General features: G+C 55.0%; 8 protein-coding genes across 8 annotated transcripts; 3 read left to right on the top strand and 5 right to left on the bottom strand.

Annotated features, from left to right (window-relative positions):
• Positions 1 to 258: 258 nt before the first annotated feature.
• Positions 259 to 2,143, top strand: N7474_008909 (putative RSC complex subunit Sfh1; the record flags this gene model as incomplete). Its single annotated transcript, XM_057200319.1, has 4 exons — positions 259 to 602; positions 658 to 1,848; positions 1,903 to 1,987; positions 2,039 to 2,143. The coding sequence occupies 4 exons, from the start codon at positions 259 to 261 to the stop codon at positions 2,141 to 2,143; spliced, it is 1,725 nt and encodes a 574-aa protein (XP_057051020.1).
• A 590-nt stretch (positions 2,144 to 2,733) lies between these two features.
• Positions 2,734 to 3,348, bottom strand: N7474_008908 (uncharacterized protein; the record flags this gene model as incomplete). Its single annotated transcript, XM_057200318.1, has 1 exon — positions 2,734 to 3,348. The coding sequence occupies one exon, from the start codon at positions 3,346 to 3,348 to the stop codon at positions 2,734 to 2,736; it is 615 nt and encodes a 204-aa protein (XP_057051019.1).
• A 757-nt stretch (positions 3,349 to 4,105) lies between these two features.
• Positions 4,106 to 5,059, bottom strand: pex20 (the record flags this gene model as incomplete). The annotated part of the gene is made up of 1 exon (XM_057200317.1): positions 4,106 to 5,059. One exon carries the CDS (start codon positions 5,057 to 5,059, stop codon positions 4,106 to 4,108), a length of 954 nt encoding a protein of 317 aa, XP_057051018.1.
• Positions 5,060 to 5,314: 255 nt separating this feature from the next.
• On the top strand, positions 5,315 to 6,532 carry sec13 (GTPase-activating protein SEC13; the record flags this gene model as incomplete). The annotated part of the gene is made up of 6 exons (XM_057200316.1): positions 5,315 to 5,317; positions 5,380 to 5,424; positions 5,491 to 5,606; positions 5,663 to 5,693; positions 5,750 to 6,159; positions 6,208 to 6,532. 6 exons carry the CDS (start codon positions 5,315 to 5,317, stop codon positions 6,530 to 6,532), a joined length of 930 nt encoding a protein of 309 aa, XP_057051017.1.
• A 160-nt stretch (positions 6,533 to 6,692) lies between these two features.
• N7474_008905 (uncharacterized protein) lies at positions 6,693 to 8,192 on the bottom strand (the record flags this gene model as incomplete). The annotated part of the gene is made up of 5 exons (XM_057200315.1): positions 6,693 to 7,115; positions 7,168 to 7,262; positions 7,316 to 7,613; positions 7,659 to 8,093; positions 8,148 to 8,192. 5 exons carry the CDS (start codon positions 8,190 to 8,192, stop codon positions 6,693 to 6,695), a joined length of 1,296 nt encoding a protein of 431 aa, XP_057051016.1.
• A 226-nt stretch (positions 8,193 to 8,418) lies between these two features.
• Positions 8,419 to 10,120, bottom strand: N7474_008904 (putative MFS myo-inositol transporter; the record flags this gene model as incomplete). Its single annotated transcript, XM_057200314.1, has 3 exons — positions 8,419 to 9,547; positions 9,599 to 9,895; positions 9,954 to 10,120. The coding sequence occupies 3 exons, from the start codon at positions 10,118 to 10,120 to the stop codon at positions 8,419 to 8,421; spliced, it is 1,593 nt and encodes a 530-aa protein (XP_057051015.1).
• A 249-nt stretch (positions 10,121 to 10,369) lies between these two features.
• On the bottom strand, positions 10,370 to 12,912 carry N7474_008903 (putative AAA family ATPase GCN20; the record flags this gene model as incomplete). Its single annotated transcript, XM_057200313.1, has 6 exons — positions 10,370 to 10,721; positions 10,781 to 11,249; positions 11,300 to 11,386; positions 11,439 to 11,612; positions 11,667 to 12,777; positions 12,850 to 12,912. 6 exons carry the CDS (start codon positions 12,910 to 12,912, stop codon positions 10,370 to 10,372), a joined length of 2,256 nt encoding a protein of 751 aa, XP_057051014.1.
• A 1,047-nt stretch (positions 12,913 to 13,959) lies between these two features.
• Positions 13,960 to 16,905, top strand: N7474_008902 (uncharacterized protein; the record flags this gene model as incomplete). Its single annotated transcript, XM_057200312.1, has 1 exon — positions 13,960 to 16,905. The coding sequence occupies one exon, from the start codon at positions 13,960 to 13,962 to the stop codon at positions 16,903 to 16,905; it is 2,946 nt and encodes a 981-aa protein (XP_057051013.1).
• Positions 16,906 to 17,535: the final 630 nt, after the last annotated feature.

Here is a 17,535-nt window from a genome sequence, read left to right as displayed (position 1 = left end):
GGAATGCACTCTGCGCCTGCCCTCGGTCGTGGTCAAAGGATTGTCTGTCTGGCCCCGTGATCTTCTTGTCCCGGCCTCTCTTCGGTCACATCTCCAATTGTGCTTCTGATCCAACCCCCCATACCTTCCATCCCTCCTCTCCCGTCGACCCTTCCACCCTGCCGCAGATCAACAAGTGCTGCAATTCTCGATCCCCCTTCCAACACCAGCCTGACTCGAAGGGGCATGTGTCCGTGAAGCTGCAAAGCGCTCAAAAACATGTCCCCTCTTCGCGGTTACATCACATCCTACCCGCCACGGGTGCGCCAGTATGGCAACGCGCTACTCACGCCGGTGATCACCCCAGTAGTGGCCGGCCCAACTCCGCGGACAACAAAGCGTGGCACTACAGCCATCAATTACGCAGAAGATGGATTTGATGATGAAGATTTTGATGAAAGCGATGGACCCCGGCGACCTACGGGCCTGCGCAGCCTCCGGCGCGAAGAATCCACCTCCGACAAGGTTCCGCTGGCTGCGAAGGTGGGCAGAGAAACACACGAGCCTGTCGAGGTGCAAGGCGTGTTTCGCGAGTGGATGATTAAGAGGATGCTCCGGCCAGCGTATGTTTCTTGTGAGCCCGCGTTTTATTGCGGGTATCGCTGACACTTGATGCAGATGTGCGGATCAATTACAGATTCAGGCCCAGCTGCCTCAAACACTCGTCCCCATCCGAATCGACGTGGAGGTGCCTGCGCACACGCCCATCGAGCCATTTCCTCTGCCGCGCGGCCTGGTCAATGATACCAGCATCACCCCAGCCCTCCCTGCCTACCGGAAACCGGAGCCATTGCCCTCATATCGCATCAAGGACACATTCCTGTGGAACCTGCACGAAGCGCTAGCCACCCCAGAAGAATTCGCGGTGGGATTTGTCCGGGATCTCGACCTCCCCAATCCACAGGCGATCACGATGACGATCAGCAATCAAATTCGACAGCAGCTAGAAGAGTACGCGGGAGTGGCTCTACATCCTCTTTTCCAGAGTACGCTGCCCGTTACGACCGGTCCGAGTGTTCCTCCCCAGACTGAGCCGTCTCGGGACACTTCTATGACGCCCGCGGCGGCGAATGTGGCCACTCCGGACAGCCGCGGGGCCAACGGGGTCGCAGTAGCAGTGACAGTAACGAAAGAGGCGATGGTCAACGACAGCCTCCTGAATCCAGACGATGCATATAGGTGTCTGATCAACCTCAATATCAACCTGCAAAACAAGCTCTACACGGACAAATTCGAATGGTCACTCCTCCATCCGCCGGGATTGGCGGAGGAATTCGCCAAGATCACCTGCGCTGACCTCAGTCTCAGCGGCGAGTGGGTGAGCGCCATCGCGCACGGCATCTATGAGGCGGTCCTAAAACTGAAGAAAGAGGTCTGCGAGAGCGGCGGCCTAGTGAGCGGAATTAATGGTTACGGAAACGAGATTGATAATCTAGCGGCGAACGGCACCGAGGCTGGTTGGCGATATGATCCAGAGACTCTGGCAGATGAGTGGGAGCCCAAGGTGGAAACCTTGTCGAAGGAAGAAATTGAAAGACGTGAGGGTGATCGTGAGCGACAAATCCGTCGGTTGCGTCGAGAAACCGCCCGGTTCTCGTCTACTGCTGGTATCACCCCAGAGGTATCGAGGCAGAGCAGTGGATATTTCGATGTCGACAGCGAGACTCCCTTGGGTCGAGGTGAGAGGAACAAGCGGAAGCGCCGCTTCCGCAGTCTGAGTCCCCTGGGTCGAGGCACGCCCGGTCGAGGAACCCCGGACACGGGGTCGGGTGCCGGATACGGCGGTGGAGGTGGCACACTATCCGAATGGTATGTTTCTGTTTACTATCATGTGAAGTCGAATGCTAATGTGGCCTTGTTCAGGGAACGGCAAAGCTGGCGATGCAGCAATTGTATGGTCTGGGGCACGGCTGTTTGGGCTGTGCGGGATGGACCCGATGGGCCAAGGGTAAGGAAAGAGCTGTCTTATAGTCAATTATTGTACTGACCAAGTGTGCAGACACTCTGCCACAACTGCGGCTTCCTCTACGAACGAGACAAGATTGCTCCCGAGTGGTCGAAAGATCTCCATCGCCACGACATCCCCGTCAGCCGATACACCTGATTGTATACACCACCTTCGCGGAGAATCTTTCTGTCCTCCACTGTTCATATCCATGGCAGATGCACGGGACTCTATCTTCTCGTCAAATGGATACCATTTACGGCGCTTTCTGTTCCTGTTTGTTCTTTATTCTAATCTTTCTCGCTTGGGGGCGGGGTGTCTTGTCTGGTCGATCGTCGACCCGATAGGGGTTTTTATTTTTGTGATTTCTGGGATACACTACTACTTGCACCGAATGGGCGCGCGATGGGACTTTTGTTTAAAAGTGTATGAATATGAAAATTTGGGTTCGTTTGAGTTCATCTCCGTAATTTAAGCAAGAAACACAACCACCACATCCATTGCGCCGATTCTGACCCTCGCGTACAAATACAGGGGTACTGGGGATATCACGCAGACAATAATATCAACAAAGGTCCAGAGCAAGAGAGCAACGCGTACACATGGGGTCTCTCGTCAATACTCGAACAAGCAATCCACCCATCATTCCATGCCATTTCATCCTTTCAATTCACCGGATTGATCCCGCTTGGGTGCACGAAAGCCCGGCGGTTCCTATAGCAGCCATTAGAAACCATGTCACAAGTCACTCAAAAAGGGAACAAACATACAGACTGTGCCCGTCTCTTCCGACTCACACCCTCCCCATCCCCAGATAATAGATTCTTACGACCCATCCGGCTCGGACCAGCAGCAGCGCCAACGCAAATCACATTGCGACTGCCGTCAATCTTGACGCCTGCGTTGAGATGCACGGCGATGGGCCGGCAGCGCCCGCTCTCGACATCGAGGAGGGCGTCGGCTTCGCGCAATGCGGCGATGATCGTGCTCGCCATCTCGGAGAGTTTGTTTTGGCGATGCTTTTGGGCGGATTGCAATGCTGTTGTTTGCGCGGATGTTGATGGTGCTGTTGAGTCTGACGAAGAAATTCTATTGTGCTGCTGGTGCTGCTCAGCAGCTTTGGCGCTGGTGCTTGGCAGCACGATTGTGTTGCCATTGCCCTGGACATGGATTGAGGCGTCCAGGGTAATGGTGATGGGACTGGGGCTGTCGTCCTCATCCATGTCCAGCAGGCTATGTCCTCCCATGGTGACATGGGGAACTTGCGAGTATGGCGGCGGCGCTGAGGGAAGTCCGGTACGGTTTGCGCGAGCTTCAGCAAGCTTGTGGGCCTGATGCCGCAGCGAGTCCGAGGGAGGGAGCATTGTGTCCGAGAGAATATGTATTGAAAGCAATGATATATAACAAAATCCGGAGACAAGTGGCCAACAGGGGATGCAACAGAGGGGTATTTGTATGCGCTGGGGAGCAAACATTTCATCACCATCAATAAACCCGGCAACCAATCAGCAGGCCGGACTCTGCTCCGATTGACGCTCGTCAATAATGCCAATGCGCATCCGATTGTTCTTTGGGGCATCAATAGGATCACGTGATACATTGTTCTCCAATGAACCAAAACAAACAACAAAAGGGGGATTGAATAACAATAATCAATGGATTATTGATTAAATGCAAACGCCGAGCCAATGCGGAGAAATAATGGGGCTAATAGTCTGAGAAAGTATGTGCGGCCAGCCCGTGTCTCACGAAACAGACGGTCGGCTGCAAGGTCCGGCGATCCATCAAACCCTGCGTATGGATCCAGCCTTCGTAAAGGGCGTTGGTGTCGCCGGGTCCGAGGTCACGATCATCCGGAGAGGCTTCTTCGGCGGGCGCTCGGGTGCGCGCTGAGCGAGGGGGGTCAGGATCTATTGTTGACTTTCTTCATGGGACCGTGGTTTCAGGTCCTGCCACCAGGGTGGAAGGCTCCTTACTAGTGTCGGTGATGATATCGGCGTTGCCCGGGTAGTATTGTCCGCCCGGGTGGAGGGACTGCGCCGTCTGCCAGTCGGACAGTTAGCACGAACAAGCACCCGTATCGATCGACGAAATATACCGGTGTGGACCCAACATCGATGTTTACGGGTTGGTACTGACTTCGCGAAAATCGTCTCCTTCTACCTGCACCTCACGGTCTCGGATGCGGCGCATCAGCGCAAGGAAGTTGCTTTGTTGGAATTTCTGGGATTGGTCGTGTTGGACGCGGTCGAGGAGCTCTCCGGCCGTCCGAGCGAGTTCGTCAGCGCCTCGCCCCTTGTCGGCTTGGGGGATGGTGTCGGATCCGATGCGGATTTCTTCGTGGACAACAGGATGAGCGTTTTCCTCAACGGTCTCGTGAGTCGAGTCTTGTACGGTCTCGGTTGCGTTCGTTTGTAGTTCCATATCCATATCCGCTCGTGCTTGTTCAAATGCGGCCTCGAAGGCAGACTCGTCGAATTTCTCGGCGGGCGCATGGTGTTCCTGTGGTTGCTGTTGGTGTTGCATCATGGATGTACTTTGCATCGGATAGCTTGGCGCAAAAGCTGGTTGGAAGGCCCGGTTCATCCCCGGGGCTTGCTGGGCATGTGCCGGCGGCTGATGCTGCTGCTGGCTCATAAATTCATTCTGCCACCCTCCCGCGATCGCAGGGGAGGGTGACATGTGCTGTAGTTGTGGCGCATGATGAGCAGGGCCGGAAATCTGCAGGTTCTGAAAGTCCGATGCCCAATCGGCGTTTCCCGGGTGGTGAGGAGCGGAAATCTGGGCAGCCGACGGGCCAAAGTGAGCGGGGTGCTGGAGTTCAGGAACCGCTGGGCCCCCGAGGTTGGCTTCAAATGCAGCGAATTCGGGGTCGAGGATTCCCTCTCGGGGGTTCTGTGATCGGAAACCCTGCTGGTCTACCATTAGCACTCCGTAGCGACTGATTTGCCATCCACTTACCTGGGCAGGCGAATGCCGAGCAGTTAGCCGGTCTTGTTGAAGGGTGCGATCGACCGACGCATGATTCTTGAAGTTCTGCAACGCATTCGACGGGCCGCAGAGAGCGTCGCTCATGATGGACGGTAATCCGTGTGAGATGATTGAGGGCAGGTGCAAGAGTAAGAAGAGAAGCCGGCCGTGGGGAAATACGTAGTACAACCGATCAACCGAGGCCCGTCACCTGACCAGAACGTGACCTGCTGAGTCAGAGAAGATAAGATAAGCACAGGCCAGGGTGTTTGGCTTCACCCCAAACACACACTCTCGCCATTACTCCTTAGCTCTCTCGGTCTCTCTTTTCTCCTCCTCCCCTCTTAGGGCTGCGTCAAAATGGTATGTGGACCATCCAATTGCGCTCAGGGCGCTTACTGACGGTCTCCTCCGTGAATCTGCAGGCGGCCGCACAGGTGATTTCCAATTCAGGGCACGAAGACATGATCGTACGTACTCGGTAGCACGCGCGGAGTGCTTTCAACGCTTAGTGAAGCTAACGTTTGTCTCATCAGCATGATGCCGGCTTGGACTACTATGGACGCCGGCTAGCGACATGCTCTTCCGATAAAACGATTAAGATATTCGAGATTGAGGGCGAGACACACCGCTTGGTCGAGACCCTGAAAGGGTGAGCAAAGGCATAATTCCATGCGGGCCATCCAGCAGCTAACACGGTCATGACAGCCATGAGGGTGCGGTGTGGTGTATCGCCTGGGTGAGTGTTTTCCCACCTGACCAAACCCGCAAATCTGACTGTAGTGGTGTTTCTAGGCGCACCCCAAATACGGCACGATTCTCGCTTCCTCGTCGTACGACGGCAAGGTCCTGATCTGGCGTGAGCAACCGCAGAACGCGACCAGCCCCGTCGGTGGCAGCACATGGAGCAAGGTCTTCGACTTCTCCCTGCACACGGCGTCCGTAAACATGGTATCATGGGCCCCGCACGAGAGTGGCTGTCTCCTGGCCTGCGCATCCTCCGACGGCCATGTCAGTGTTCTCGAGTTCCGTGACAACAGCTGGACCCATCAGATCTTCCACGCGCACGGGATGGGTGTCAATTCCATCAGCTGGGCGCCTGCTGCCTTTGCGGGCAGCCTGATCAGCTCGAACCCCGGGCCGGGGCAGCAGAGACGGTTTGTCACCGGTGGAAGCGACAACCTGATCAAGATCTGGGACTATAAGTATGCTATCCTCTAGTCGTTGGGTGGCTCTAGCTAATTGCTCTCCAGCACCGAATCCAAATCCTACAGCCTGACCCAAACCTTGGAGGGCCACTCGGACTGGGTCCGCGACGTCGCCTGGTCGCCGAGTATTCTCTCCAAGTCTTACATCGCCTCAGCCTCGCAAGATAAGACGGTTCGCATTTGGACTTCTGATGCGGCCAACCCGGGCCAGTGGTCCAGCCAAACACTCGAATTCGATACTGTCTTGTGGCGCGTCAGCTGGAGTCTCAGCGGTAATATTCTGGCTGTCAGCGGCGGTGACAACAAGGTCAGCTTGTGGAAGGAGAACCTGAAGGGCCAGTGGGAGAAGGTGAAGGACATTGAGGAGTAGTTCTTTTTTTTTGTCGGTATTCTTATGAAGCAACCCGTGTTGGTTTATTCTTGGTTACTTTTGTGCTCTAAAATCTAGAATGCTCGCAATTCAGCCCTAAATATTGATATTTACGCAGTCTCCCAATTGATCTGACCTGATCTGACCCCCCGATCACCGTTCACACATCCCAGAAGATAAATGGTCCTCGCCCTGTCGTGTCTTTCATATCCACCCATCTTCCCAGCATCACCGCACCACCAGGAAGAATAACCGCCTCATACCCATGGAGCCAGGCGCTTCTTTCCAGTGCCCAGGGCTTCCATTGTCCTTGCTCTGCACTGCTTCCCGCTTGGGCTGGTTGGCCCACCTCGTCCCGAATGGCAAAGCAGATGCGAATCCAGCCAGGAAACCCGCCATAGTGGACCACAATTGGCTCGGTGAAGCCAACAACTCCGTTCCTGGCTGGGGTGGTTCCCCCGTATGTCTGCTGCACGCCTTGGAAGTATGCTCGATTCTTCGACTCGCCGAGTCGGGGCAAGATGGCGTCGAATTCTGTGGGCCAGATCTTTTCATCATCAGGCAGGAGTTCAAGCTCGAGGGACTGGAGAATATGTCAATCGGTTATCTGCGGGTTTGTTGCAAAGCTATCTTACCATTATCTCAACCTGGTCCCAGTGCGTATCAAGATCGGCGCATGTCTGTCGGAAGTGAAGCTGCTCCATTGAATTGGGGAAAGGGTGCAGGCATGCTTGTTAAGCGTCAGTTTATTCCAAAGACACACATCGGAGAACTCTGACTTACAGTAGTAGCCCAGCCACGAAGTGCCCAAACTGAACTCACCATCCGAGAACACACGCACACTGGGTCTCAGATGGTCAGGCAACTTGGCGAAGGACTCGAAAAAGGTGCATTCACAGTGATTACCAAGGTGTCGCTGCCAGAAGTTGCGCATGTGCAAGAGACTCGTGAGGTCTGGGGCATCGGATTGGATCAATGGGATCTTGACCTCGTCGCCGCAGGCATACACTGTACCGATGTCATAGTCCGTGCGAAGACAGCAGAAGCTCATGGCCGGATGCAGGACCATGGCAGTGAGACACTATCAACTGTCAGGTTCAACCTTTGTTGTTTTCATCCCACTTACCAACTGCACCGCACAAAACAGCTCCGACGGCTCCTGCGGCTTGTACAATCCGTAGCCAGAAACCGGTCTCCGAAGAAAACTCAGCTTCTTGAGTCGTTCAGACAGCTGATCATAAGTCTTGGAAGTATAATTTTCCAGCGGCAGAGTCAAAGATTCGAGGAGCATGGTGTGAACCACTTCAAGCCACAGGCGTTGCTGGGCACCTTCGCCCCGTTTGAAGTCGATATTCTGGACCAGCACGATGGCGCGGGCTTTATATTCGGTTTTCAACTCATTTGAGGATCGACCCGGTGGTATATCGTATAGATCGCCGAAGCGACTGCGCCAGATGGTTGACTCGGATGGGAGCACGGTGTCAGAGATGTCCTTGCAGACGAGTGCAAAATTCGTGACGTCTTTGTCGGTTGGGAGGAGGGAGGCGATCTTTTGGAGGATCTATTTGGGAGTTAGTATGTGAGTCTAGAACAAGAGCGGAGGGTGATGTTGTACCTCGTTGGGCAGGTCCACAAGTGAGGTCTTCGGAGAGTAAGACATGGTGCCAGTATCGCCCGGGATATATAGACCATCGATATGGGTGATCCCCAGACAGAGAGCAGAGTGAACGTACCCGCAGGGATACACCAAGCGCCTCCAGAGCGAATGTTCCTCGTTGACCGAAAGCCAACGTTGGGTGTTCGAAGCACCAGCTGAGAAAAGGCCAAGATGTGAGGAAGCAGAGGTGAACCCCAATGAATTTTGACGCTCTATAACTCTATGTACTCTATTCGTCTGACAAAGTATGTCGACGCCGAAGACTCTCCTGCACTCCCCAACCGTGTGCCAACAGACCCTTCACTTCTTCCAAGCCGAGCCCACTCATCTCCGGGTAGATGGCTCGCACAGCGAACCATCCCAGCGTACAGACAAGCGCATAGCTTGTAAACGTCCACCCTGGGGAAATCCATTGCATCATGGGCAAGAAGGTGAGGCCAACAATAAAATTCGAGCCCCAGTTCGTCCCTGTCGCCAACGCCGAGCCCAAGGACCGCACATTCAGAGGAAACAACTCGGACTGTTGCCAGGGGACATTGCCGAGACCCAAGGCATAAGCAGCGGTGTAGATGACCATGAAGACAATGATCGAAACGGGGAAGAATAAACTGGATGTGTCTGGATCATCACGCCCGTCCAGCGAGGAGGAGTTGAGTGAAAAGTATGCAATAGCGCAGCCGAACAAGGCAAGAGCCATCACGGGGATGGAATACAGCAAAATGCGTCGACGGCCAATTCGGTCGATCAAGACAAATGCGACAAGCGTGCCGAGGAAATTCGTCCCCGCGACCGAGAGCGCAATCAATGTCGGCGAAGCGAAGTTTAAATCATCGAAGATGGTGGCGGAAAAGTACATCAAACTGTTGAACCCACAGAGCTGCTGCAGTCCCTGCAGCATCATGGCGATCGTCAGCGCTCTGCGGTTGCCGCCATTACGGAGCAAGTCGCCAGCACGCTCCATGGTATCCTGGAGCCACTGCGGTTTCGAGCCGTGGGCTTTGTTCTGCCCGAGCTCGAAGGCCTCTTGAACAATCTCTCCGCGAATATTGCGCATGACTCTTTCCACGACGCGGTCACTGTCGTCGCAGTTTCGGTAGATCCGAGCCAAGACATTCTGTGCGCGGGTGTCGAATCCGGCTTGGACAAGCCACCGAGGCGTCTCGGGGAGAAACACGAGGATTGCAAATTGCAGTAATGCAGGCAGTGCCCCAAGGCCGACTATCCAGCGCCAGCCGCCGGGCATGGCGGAGAAGAGCCAGCCGATAGTATATGCCACGACTTGGCCGCCGGTGATGAGCAAGCACATAATGGTCACCAGCCGTCCTCTAACGTGGGATGGTGCCAGCTCGGAGATATATCTGATACCAATTAGCTATCATTGTCGTTTGACGCCAATCCGTCGAACATACAGCGGAGTCACGGCACTAGCACTACCAACCGCAAGACCAACAATACTCCGACCAAGAATCATGCCCCCGACATGACTCGTAACCGCCTGGATCAAAGCTCCGAGCGCAAACAAAGCATCCGCGCCGAGAATGACCTTGCGCCGGCCGAATTTATCGGCCAGAATCCCCGTCAGGGGGCTCGCGAAGAGTGCAAATAGGCTGGTACATGAAGTGATGAGACTCTTGTCCAGGGTGGTGAGGTCGCGACCTGAGAGGTCGGAGCCCACGGTCACCAAGGTCGACGAGATCACGCCCGTGCTGAATTGTGAGATCGTCAATGTCTCTTTGTCTCATGTCATCAAGAATGCAGACTTACTCATAGCCAAACAAAAGCCCGCTGATCCCGGCGGAGAAGGTGAGGGCCCAGATAAACCAGCCCCCTACATACCTCAGTTCGGGCGCATGGACCGCATCGTGGTCGGACGAGACGGCGGGGAGGAGTGGTTGGTGGGAGAGATCTTGCTCTCCGTCCTCGGTCAGCATGGTATGGCAAGGAGTACACTACGTGTAGGTACCATGAGCGTGCCGGGAAGAAAGACGAATTGCCGGATGCAGATACTCCCGCACTTTCCCCACGCGGCACTTGTCACGCGGCCTGGCGATAAGATAAGAATGAAAGCATAGGATCTGGTCACTGGTAGACATTCTATACTGGTCGGTATACTTCATGTGTCTGTTGCTAGATGATGGACTTATTTTTTACATTCATACTCTACCTATTTTAGTTCAGTATTAATGATGAGCAACCACTCCCGCCTCATTGGCCTGTGCGCTGATCATCTTCTTGTAGGCGTTGACATTGCCGTCGAACTTGGTCACCGTGCCCTTGTCGCACACCCACAGGCTCGTACACACATTCTGCAGCATCGTCACGTCGTGGGAAACCATCACCACACCTCCCTCGAACCTTTGCAGGGCCTCCGACAGCGCATCCATACCCTCGATATCCAGGTGATTGGAGGGTTCGTCCAGAACCAGGATGTGCGGGTTCGTCAGAGACAGACAGGCGAACGCCACACGGGATTTCTGTCCTCCAGACAGCAGCTCCATGCGCTGGAGACCGGTGGTGCCGGTAATGCCAAACCTATATATGGGTGATCAGTAACGAACGACTCGATGGGCCTTCGGAAGAGGTTGACTTACGCGCCCAAGTGTCTTCGGTACTCCTCGTCACTCTTGCCGGGATACGTCTTGGCCATGAAACTCACGGCGCTCGTTGTCATATCCAGTGCATCGACGTGGTGCTGGGCAAAGAATCCGATACGCAATCTCGAGTGTGCCGAGATCAGGCCCTTGGTCGGCTCCAGCTGGTTGGTCAGGAGCTTCAGCACGGTGGTTTTACCGGCACCGTTCGGTCCAACAATTCCAATACGCGAGTCCAGTTGAACATCCAGATCCACATCCTTGAGAAGAGGCTTGTCCTTGGTGTAGCCAAAGGACACTTCCGTCATTTGAACGATGGGGGGGGACAGCTTCTCAACCTCGGGGAACTGGAAGTGAACGACATATTCGCTCTCGGGGGCCTCGAGGACGGGCATCCGCTCGAGCTTCTTGATTCTCGACTGCGCTTCGGAGGACTTGGCGGCATTGTACCGGAACTTATCGATAAAGGCTAGTGATGCAGGTTAGCATGCACAATACGACCCGAGGCAGGTGTCCAACCTTGGAGATGTGCCCTTTCTGCCATCTGCTTCTCATACTCGCGCTTGGCAGTCTTCCTCCGCTCCTCTTTGGTCGCATAGAATGATTCTGAAAAAAAAGTAAGCTACTGGACCTGAAATCCTGCTGTGGTGTCACCTACCAAAATTAGCGCCCCGGTAGTAGTCCAGACGCTCCGAATGTTGGTGGACAATATCCGTGGCCACTTCGTTGAGGAACGATCGATCGTGAGAAACGACCAGGACAGTACTAGGATAGCCCTGGAGGTAGTTGGACAAGAAAGTGATCGACGGGACGTCCAACATGTTCGACGGTTCTGTGGCACGGTTAGTTCCCTACTTGATCCACATGCTTTTTAGGGGCGGCATACCGTCCAGCAGAAGGAGATCTGGCTCACAGAACAGAGCTCGAGCCAGCGACAATCTCATTCTCCAACCTCCAGAGAAGGTCTTGGTGGCGTATTGCTGTCTCTCCGGGGAGAAACCCAGACCCGCCAAAATGCTGGCTGCGCGGGACTCGGCCTTGTCGGATTCCATCTCAGAAAGCTTGGAATAGATATCGCTGAGAGTGATATCCAGGCCTTCCCGTTCGTGGTCCAATCTGGCGGCATCTTTTGATGTATCTGCCATCTGGGATCTCTCCTCTTCGATCGCGGCCAATTGTTTTGTGATCTTCTCTTGTTCTGCGAGGAGGTGTTTCCGCCACACGTCGGCGTCCAAAACGGCCTGAATAGCTGTGGTATCATCACCGGTAATCTCTTGCTCGACGTGGAGGATGGAGATGTGGCTTGGAATGGCGACTTCTCGACGACTCAATGCGCGCAGCAGAGTGGACTTTCCGATACCGTTTTGACCCACCAGTCCATAGCGACGACCATAGGCCAGCGTCAAGGCTGCGTCGGTCAGGATCCGTAGACCGCTGATGGAGATATCGATATTGTCCAACTTGATATCCTTGCTCTTGGACTGGGCATCCGCGCCCAGCTGGAGGGGGTTGACCGCCATGAAGAACTCTTCATAGGACATGGCCTCATCCGTCGGATTCAGCAAGCGCGAGGCTTCATACTGAACGGTCTTCATCTGCTTCTTCTCCTGTTTGAATCGAATCTTGCGCTCGGCCTTTTCGAGCTTCTTCTTATCCACGCGGGACTCGACCTTTCGGGCATTGGCCGACTCCAAGTCCACGGTGGTGCCGGTCAAGCCCAGGGTGGATGACATGTTGCGCTGGGAGCCGACGTGGATGGCCTGGTCCAGCTTCTTGGCCGTGAACGGCATCTGTCGCCGCTCCGCATCCACGCCATTGGAGGAGCTCAATTTGGAGATGAACTTTTCCACCAGGTTGCCAATTGCATCGTGGTTCTGCGGGGAGAAGTCACCCGAGGCGGAGACTAGCAGCTCGGTGACGGTGTCGGCGGCCTCGGTTAATGGGGATTGCACGCTGCCATCCTCGACGTACAGGTTGGAGGCGTGGGTCAGGTAGCCCTGTGAAAAGATCGGTGGTCAGCGCGGGGGGGTTACGCATTGTGACTGTATTAGGGGGAGTTGTAGACATACCACCGAGTATTCTGAGATGACACGGTCGAGACCGGGGATCTGCGCCTGGAGTTCGGTTTCCATGTTGGCTAGATGGTGGGTGTGTGTCGTGAGGGTCAAGTCCGTGTCTCGGCCATCGAGTGGTGCTCGTTTTGGCTTATCGATAAGGTCATGTGATTTCCAGGATCGAAAGAGTATAGAGCGTCAACAATCACGCATCCATTACATTCAAGGGACTGACCAGTGGATGTATATTCAGGTCAGACATTAATCAGTCCCGTTGGCAATGCTCGGGGCGTTTGTTGGACCGATTCAGGGGAAACCGGCAACCACACGGGCCCTGTGCGACGATTGCAGTTGCAGCTGCGATGGTGATGCGGTTGGCCGAGGGTCTCGCCTGGCACGTTACCGGGAGAGAAACCCTCTGTCATAGATCCAGGAGAGCCAGTGGTTTGGGGTAGCGATCAGGATGTTGAGAGGATCTAGTCCGGGGACGGATCCATTGATTGGCTGACCGGCATTCCGGGTGTCCTTAGGTCAGAAATCATCAAGGTTCGCGATAGACGAACCAAACCAAGTGGGCCGATGACGAGATCGATCCAAGGGAAATAATCATGTGTCAGAGTGGATTGTAAGCCGGGGAATTATTGGCTGAGCTGGATCAGAAACACGAGGGATGCGGCAAGGGGCGATCGACCGATGATTGATTCTTCCTCGCGTGTACTCCGTAGGTAGTGTGAGCTTTGTTGACACTAACCACTGTGTTTTCCTTTCTGCCTCCACATCATCATTCATTCACTCCTACCTTTCCCTCCCTCCCTCCATTCCTCCCTCTCATCCCTCTCCCCTGCAAGGGCTCTCGGCTCCCGTCAAGTCCCTGTCATCTGCCACTCCTTTCTGTCTTCTTCCATTCCCCTTCTCCCCCCATATGCCAATCCTAATGGGATGTCGCTTACCCAGTTCGACGCTGCGGTGCTAAACTCGGCGGCGTCTGACTCGTCTCCACGCATCTAAGGATGGATCACGTCTCGACGGTGAGTCTTCCCTTCTGCTGATTCTGGTGGTCCCGAATGGCGCCATAACCACCCCCCTCCCTCTGGGCCAAACGCCTATTCCTCTCGTCTAAAACCCATGGACAAACGCACACTCGAGACTAACGCGTTTGCATCCCAGCTCTGTGCACTGAGCACGGTAGGCATCGCACCGTCCGGCTTCGCCCTCGGTCGCGTCGAACGCACCCGCCTCGCTCGCCGGAAAACGCTTCCGCCTCAAGATCAGCCTCCGTGTGCTACGCGGCCGGCTGCTACAGATGCACGACCAAAGACCTCGATCTCGATTTCTACCCGGGGGACAGACGCGGGGACGGACTGGACTCACAGCAAAGATGATGGCGGGGACCTACGCAAGAGCTCAGATCTCCGGAGGGCATCGCTGTCCTTTGGGGCGGCCAGGCTGCGGCGGAGAGGTCAAACTCTGACCAACCCGCCATTGCGAATTGCCGAGGAGGAGGTCTCCCAATCACGGCCATCGTCCAGCTGGCTGCGGCGGTTATCACTGGCCTCCTTCCAAACAGACAGCGCCTCAGTCAACAGCCCAGTGACTCCATCCTTCAATGGCTCCGCGAGTCCAATGCTGCCTCGTCCTCCCAGCCAGCGCAGAGCGCCAAACAAGTTGATCAAACGCTCGTCATCACAAGCTTCCAATGTGTTCGTCAACCCGGCCCCCGCATTGTCCAATCCGACGGCCTTGCGTCGGCCCGCCACCAGCTATCAACGATCTGAGTCTATGCGCTTGAATATCCCTATAGCCGCCGACTTTGCATCCCGTTTCTCTGGGCAGTTTCCTGAGTCCCCAGTGGCGGGAGACTTTGAGCTCAACCAGGAAACTGACTGGAAACCGTATCTGCTTCCCAGGGCCGATAGGATATCGCAGAAGTTGGCCCGCAGGTTATCTACTTCAGGGAGCCCCAAGGTCCAAGTGGTGCGGCGCCTCATGTCTGACGGAGACACAGTGCCGGCCTTGGTTTTGGCGACTGCGATCACGGTTAAGACTACTGCAGGCAACCTCCAGTCTGTGCCAGTTACTCCAGTTGAAGTCCTCAATCCAATCCAGGCTACCAGAATTACTCCGCCGGCCGACCAGAACGAAAAGCTGAAGCACAAACATTCATATTCCCTCAACGATGTCGAGACGAAAAAGACGGTTGTGGCCAATACGGTTACGGCCACCGGCACCCCGCTCATTGGGCGGCCTCGCGGAGGATCTTTGAAACGCGTCAAAGGAAGAACGTTTTCCATTCCCCGTTCGGAGCTCTCCCGGTCTGAAAGCATGCTCCCGAGCTCGCCTCAGCCTCGTCCACGGCGAAACGTCACCGATCCCAGTCTGTCTCGCCGCCCGCACACCATTGCGCAGCCCGGCATGGCTTTCTCGACTCGCGTCGGTCCACGGTCGGTGTCTCATGACTATCAATTGGGAGCAAGTGCGCTGCGTAGCCCCCGTCCTCTGAGTTCCGATGTTCTTTCCTGGCAGCATGGGTCATATCGTCCGGACTATACACCCTCGCTCCGTAATCGGCCCAAACGGCATTCGATCGCTGCGTCAGACCCGGCATCGACCATCATCGGGTCAGACGACACCCGCGTGTTTACGTCTGGCGATGAGTACGAGACAGACCTGGTGAGCGACTACTGGGACTCGGTGCGGACGCGCGAGAGCAACCGCAGCGGAGCCAAAGGACTGCGTATTGAGACCATGTTCGACAAGGCAGGCCCGCGGCTCTCCAATGAGGCAGTTGCGACCCTGGAGGACCTTATCCCCCGCTCGGTAGGCTCACGTCTGGAGCAAAACCCGCTCTTCCCCGACACCCTTCTCGCCTCCCCAACACTTCCCCAGCAGGTGGTGGAGAACGTCACAGTCCTGTCTGACGTACCAGACGCGGGAGACACATGCAGCATGATCAGTGTCTTGCCTAACGACTCAGTCCCCAAACGCTCACCTTCGGGCAAGTCGGTGGAGACGACTGGGTCAGCTGGGAAGATGAACATCTTCGACTGGTCTGAACAACCCCGTTCTTCAGATCGAGAACCGCCTGGCTCTGAGACTCGTCCCCGGACCGTTCATGGGAAGCAGGAATGCGTGGACCGCGGAAGCCGTGCCACCGGTCGTAAAGCAACGTCCACCATACACCTTCGAAGCCAGAGTGTCCCCGTAGCCCGAGACCCGCCAATGACTGAGTCGCGGCAAAGTTCAGGCAAATTTGGCACCTGGGGTCTGGGTACCAAAGGGGTCAGCGAAGACTGGGACAGCGATTTTGACTTTGACGAGCCTCAAGAGACCAACAACGCCAGCCCGAATTCGAAGCCCTCTGAGTCCGATAATCGTCAGAGTATGACGGTTCCAAAAGCCATTCTCGAACGCCAGGCCAGCCTCCACGGCCAGTTTGGCCAGGTTCAGGAACTGACACTCCTGGTGGAAGAGCTCAAGCGCCTTCGACACCAAGCAAGTGTCTTGGATCTCGCCAGCGGCCCATCCAGTGAGCTCTGGAAAGAAGCAGAGGGCATTGTGAACCTGGCCACCATCGATGATGATGATCACCGGTCTCCTCCACGATCGCCTTCTTCTCTGACTTTCAGCTTCGATGAGTCCGATGAGGAGGCTGTCAACACCAATGGTTCGTCCAAACGGAACAGCGACAACTCATGGCAAAATGACCCTGAACAAGATCGACCCTCCTCGTCTGGTCCACCTCTGGGTCAACTCACCAGACGCTCCCCGAAGTCAAAGTCGGTGCTAGATATGCTGTCACCCAGTCGTGGGCCGGCCCGCTCAGCCCTCGACGAATTTGATCCAGCGACACGAACCCAAAAACTCCCCTTCGACACCTCGTCCCTCCGGGATCTAGTCGTCCGTGCCGGCGTCGTGACACGTGCCCTGAAAGAGGTAATTCGCAAAGCCGAAGGTGTCTCCACGAGCCCTCCAGATGTTTTTCCTTCTGATCCACCCTTCCGACGAATCTTCGACCAACCATCCCACGACGATCTTGCCAGCTTCGAGGCCGCCATGGCCGAAATGCATTAATTCAACCTTTACCTTATGCCCTGAACCTTTATACACTCCGATCGCATACGTTTTACAGTCAGCCGCATGAGTTGATGTGAACGACCTCTGAAAAAGACAGATCATTTGCATGAGCATCTCCTTTTCCTTACACTCTTCCGCCACCTTTCATTCGTCGACTCTTCCTACCTCCGCGGACTCCTTTCCAGAGCATAGCATATCTTGCAAAAGCGCCATTTCCCTTTCCGTGTACAACCTTCGTCATGTACATTGCCCGCTCATATTTTTTTTTTTTTTTTGTCGCATTTCGTACCGCCCACGAGCCTTTTTTTACAGTCGGCCACCTCATTCCTTTCGACTCTGTTCCATATTATGCCCAGGCCATATTTGATAATTGCGCTGTAATACCTTCCCGTGCGTGGAGTGTTTGCGGGAGGATGATTTGAGCCTCGTGATGATGTTGAAGCAAGCGCGAAGACCGCTAAAGACCATGTCATCATGTCTATTTTTGGTCCTGTGTTTCGGAGCATCTTAGATCCCAGTTACTTACAGTGCGGATGCAATGCGAAAACAAATAAGAGCACTGCTTATGGTTCGTAGAAATTGTAGTATTTTCATCGTCCTAAATTCGTCTGATCTGTACTTTTCCCA

The sequence above is a fragment of the Penicillium riverlandense genome (genome assembly GCF_028828495.1).
Source record: "Penicillium riverlandense strain IBT 135883 chromosome Unknown utg000007l_segment0_segment0, whole genome shotgun sequence".
Taxonomy (NCBI): domain Eukaryota; kingdom Fungi; phylum Ascomycota; class Eurotiomycetes; order Eurotiales; family Aspergillaceae; genus Penicillium; species Penicillium riverlandense.
Note: the sequence above shows the minus strand (reverse complement) of the source record. Positions and strands in the feature narration are given on the sequence as shown.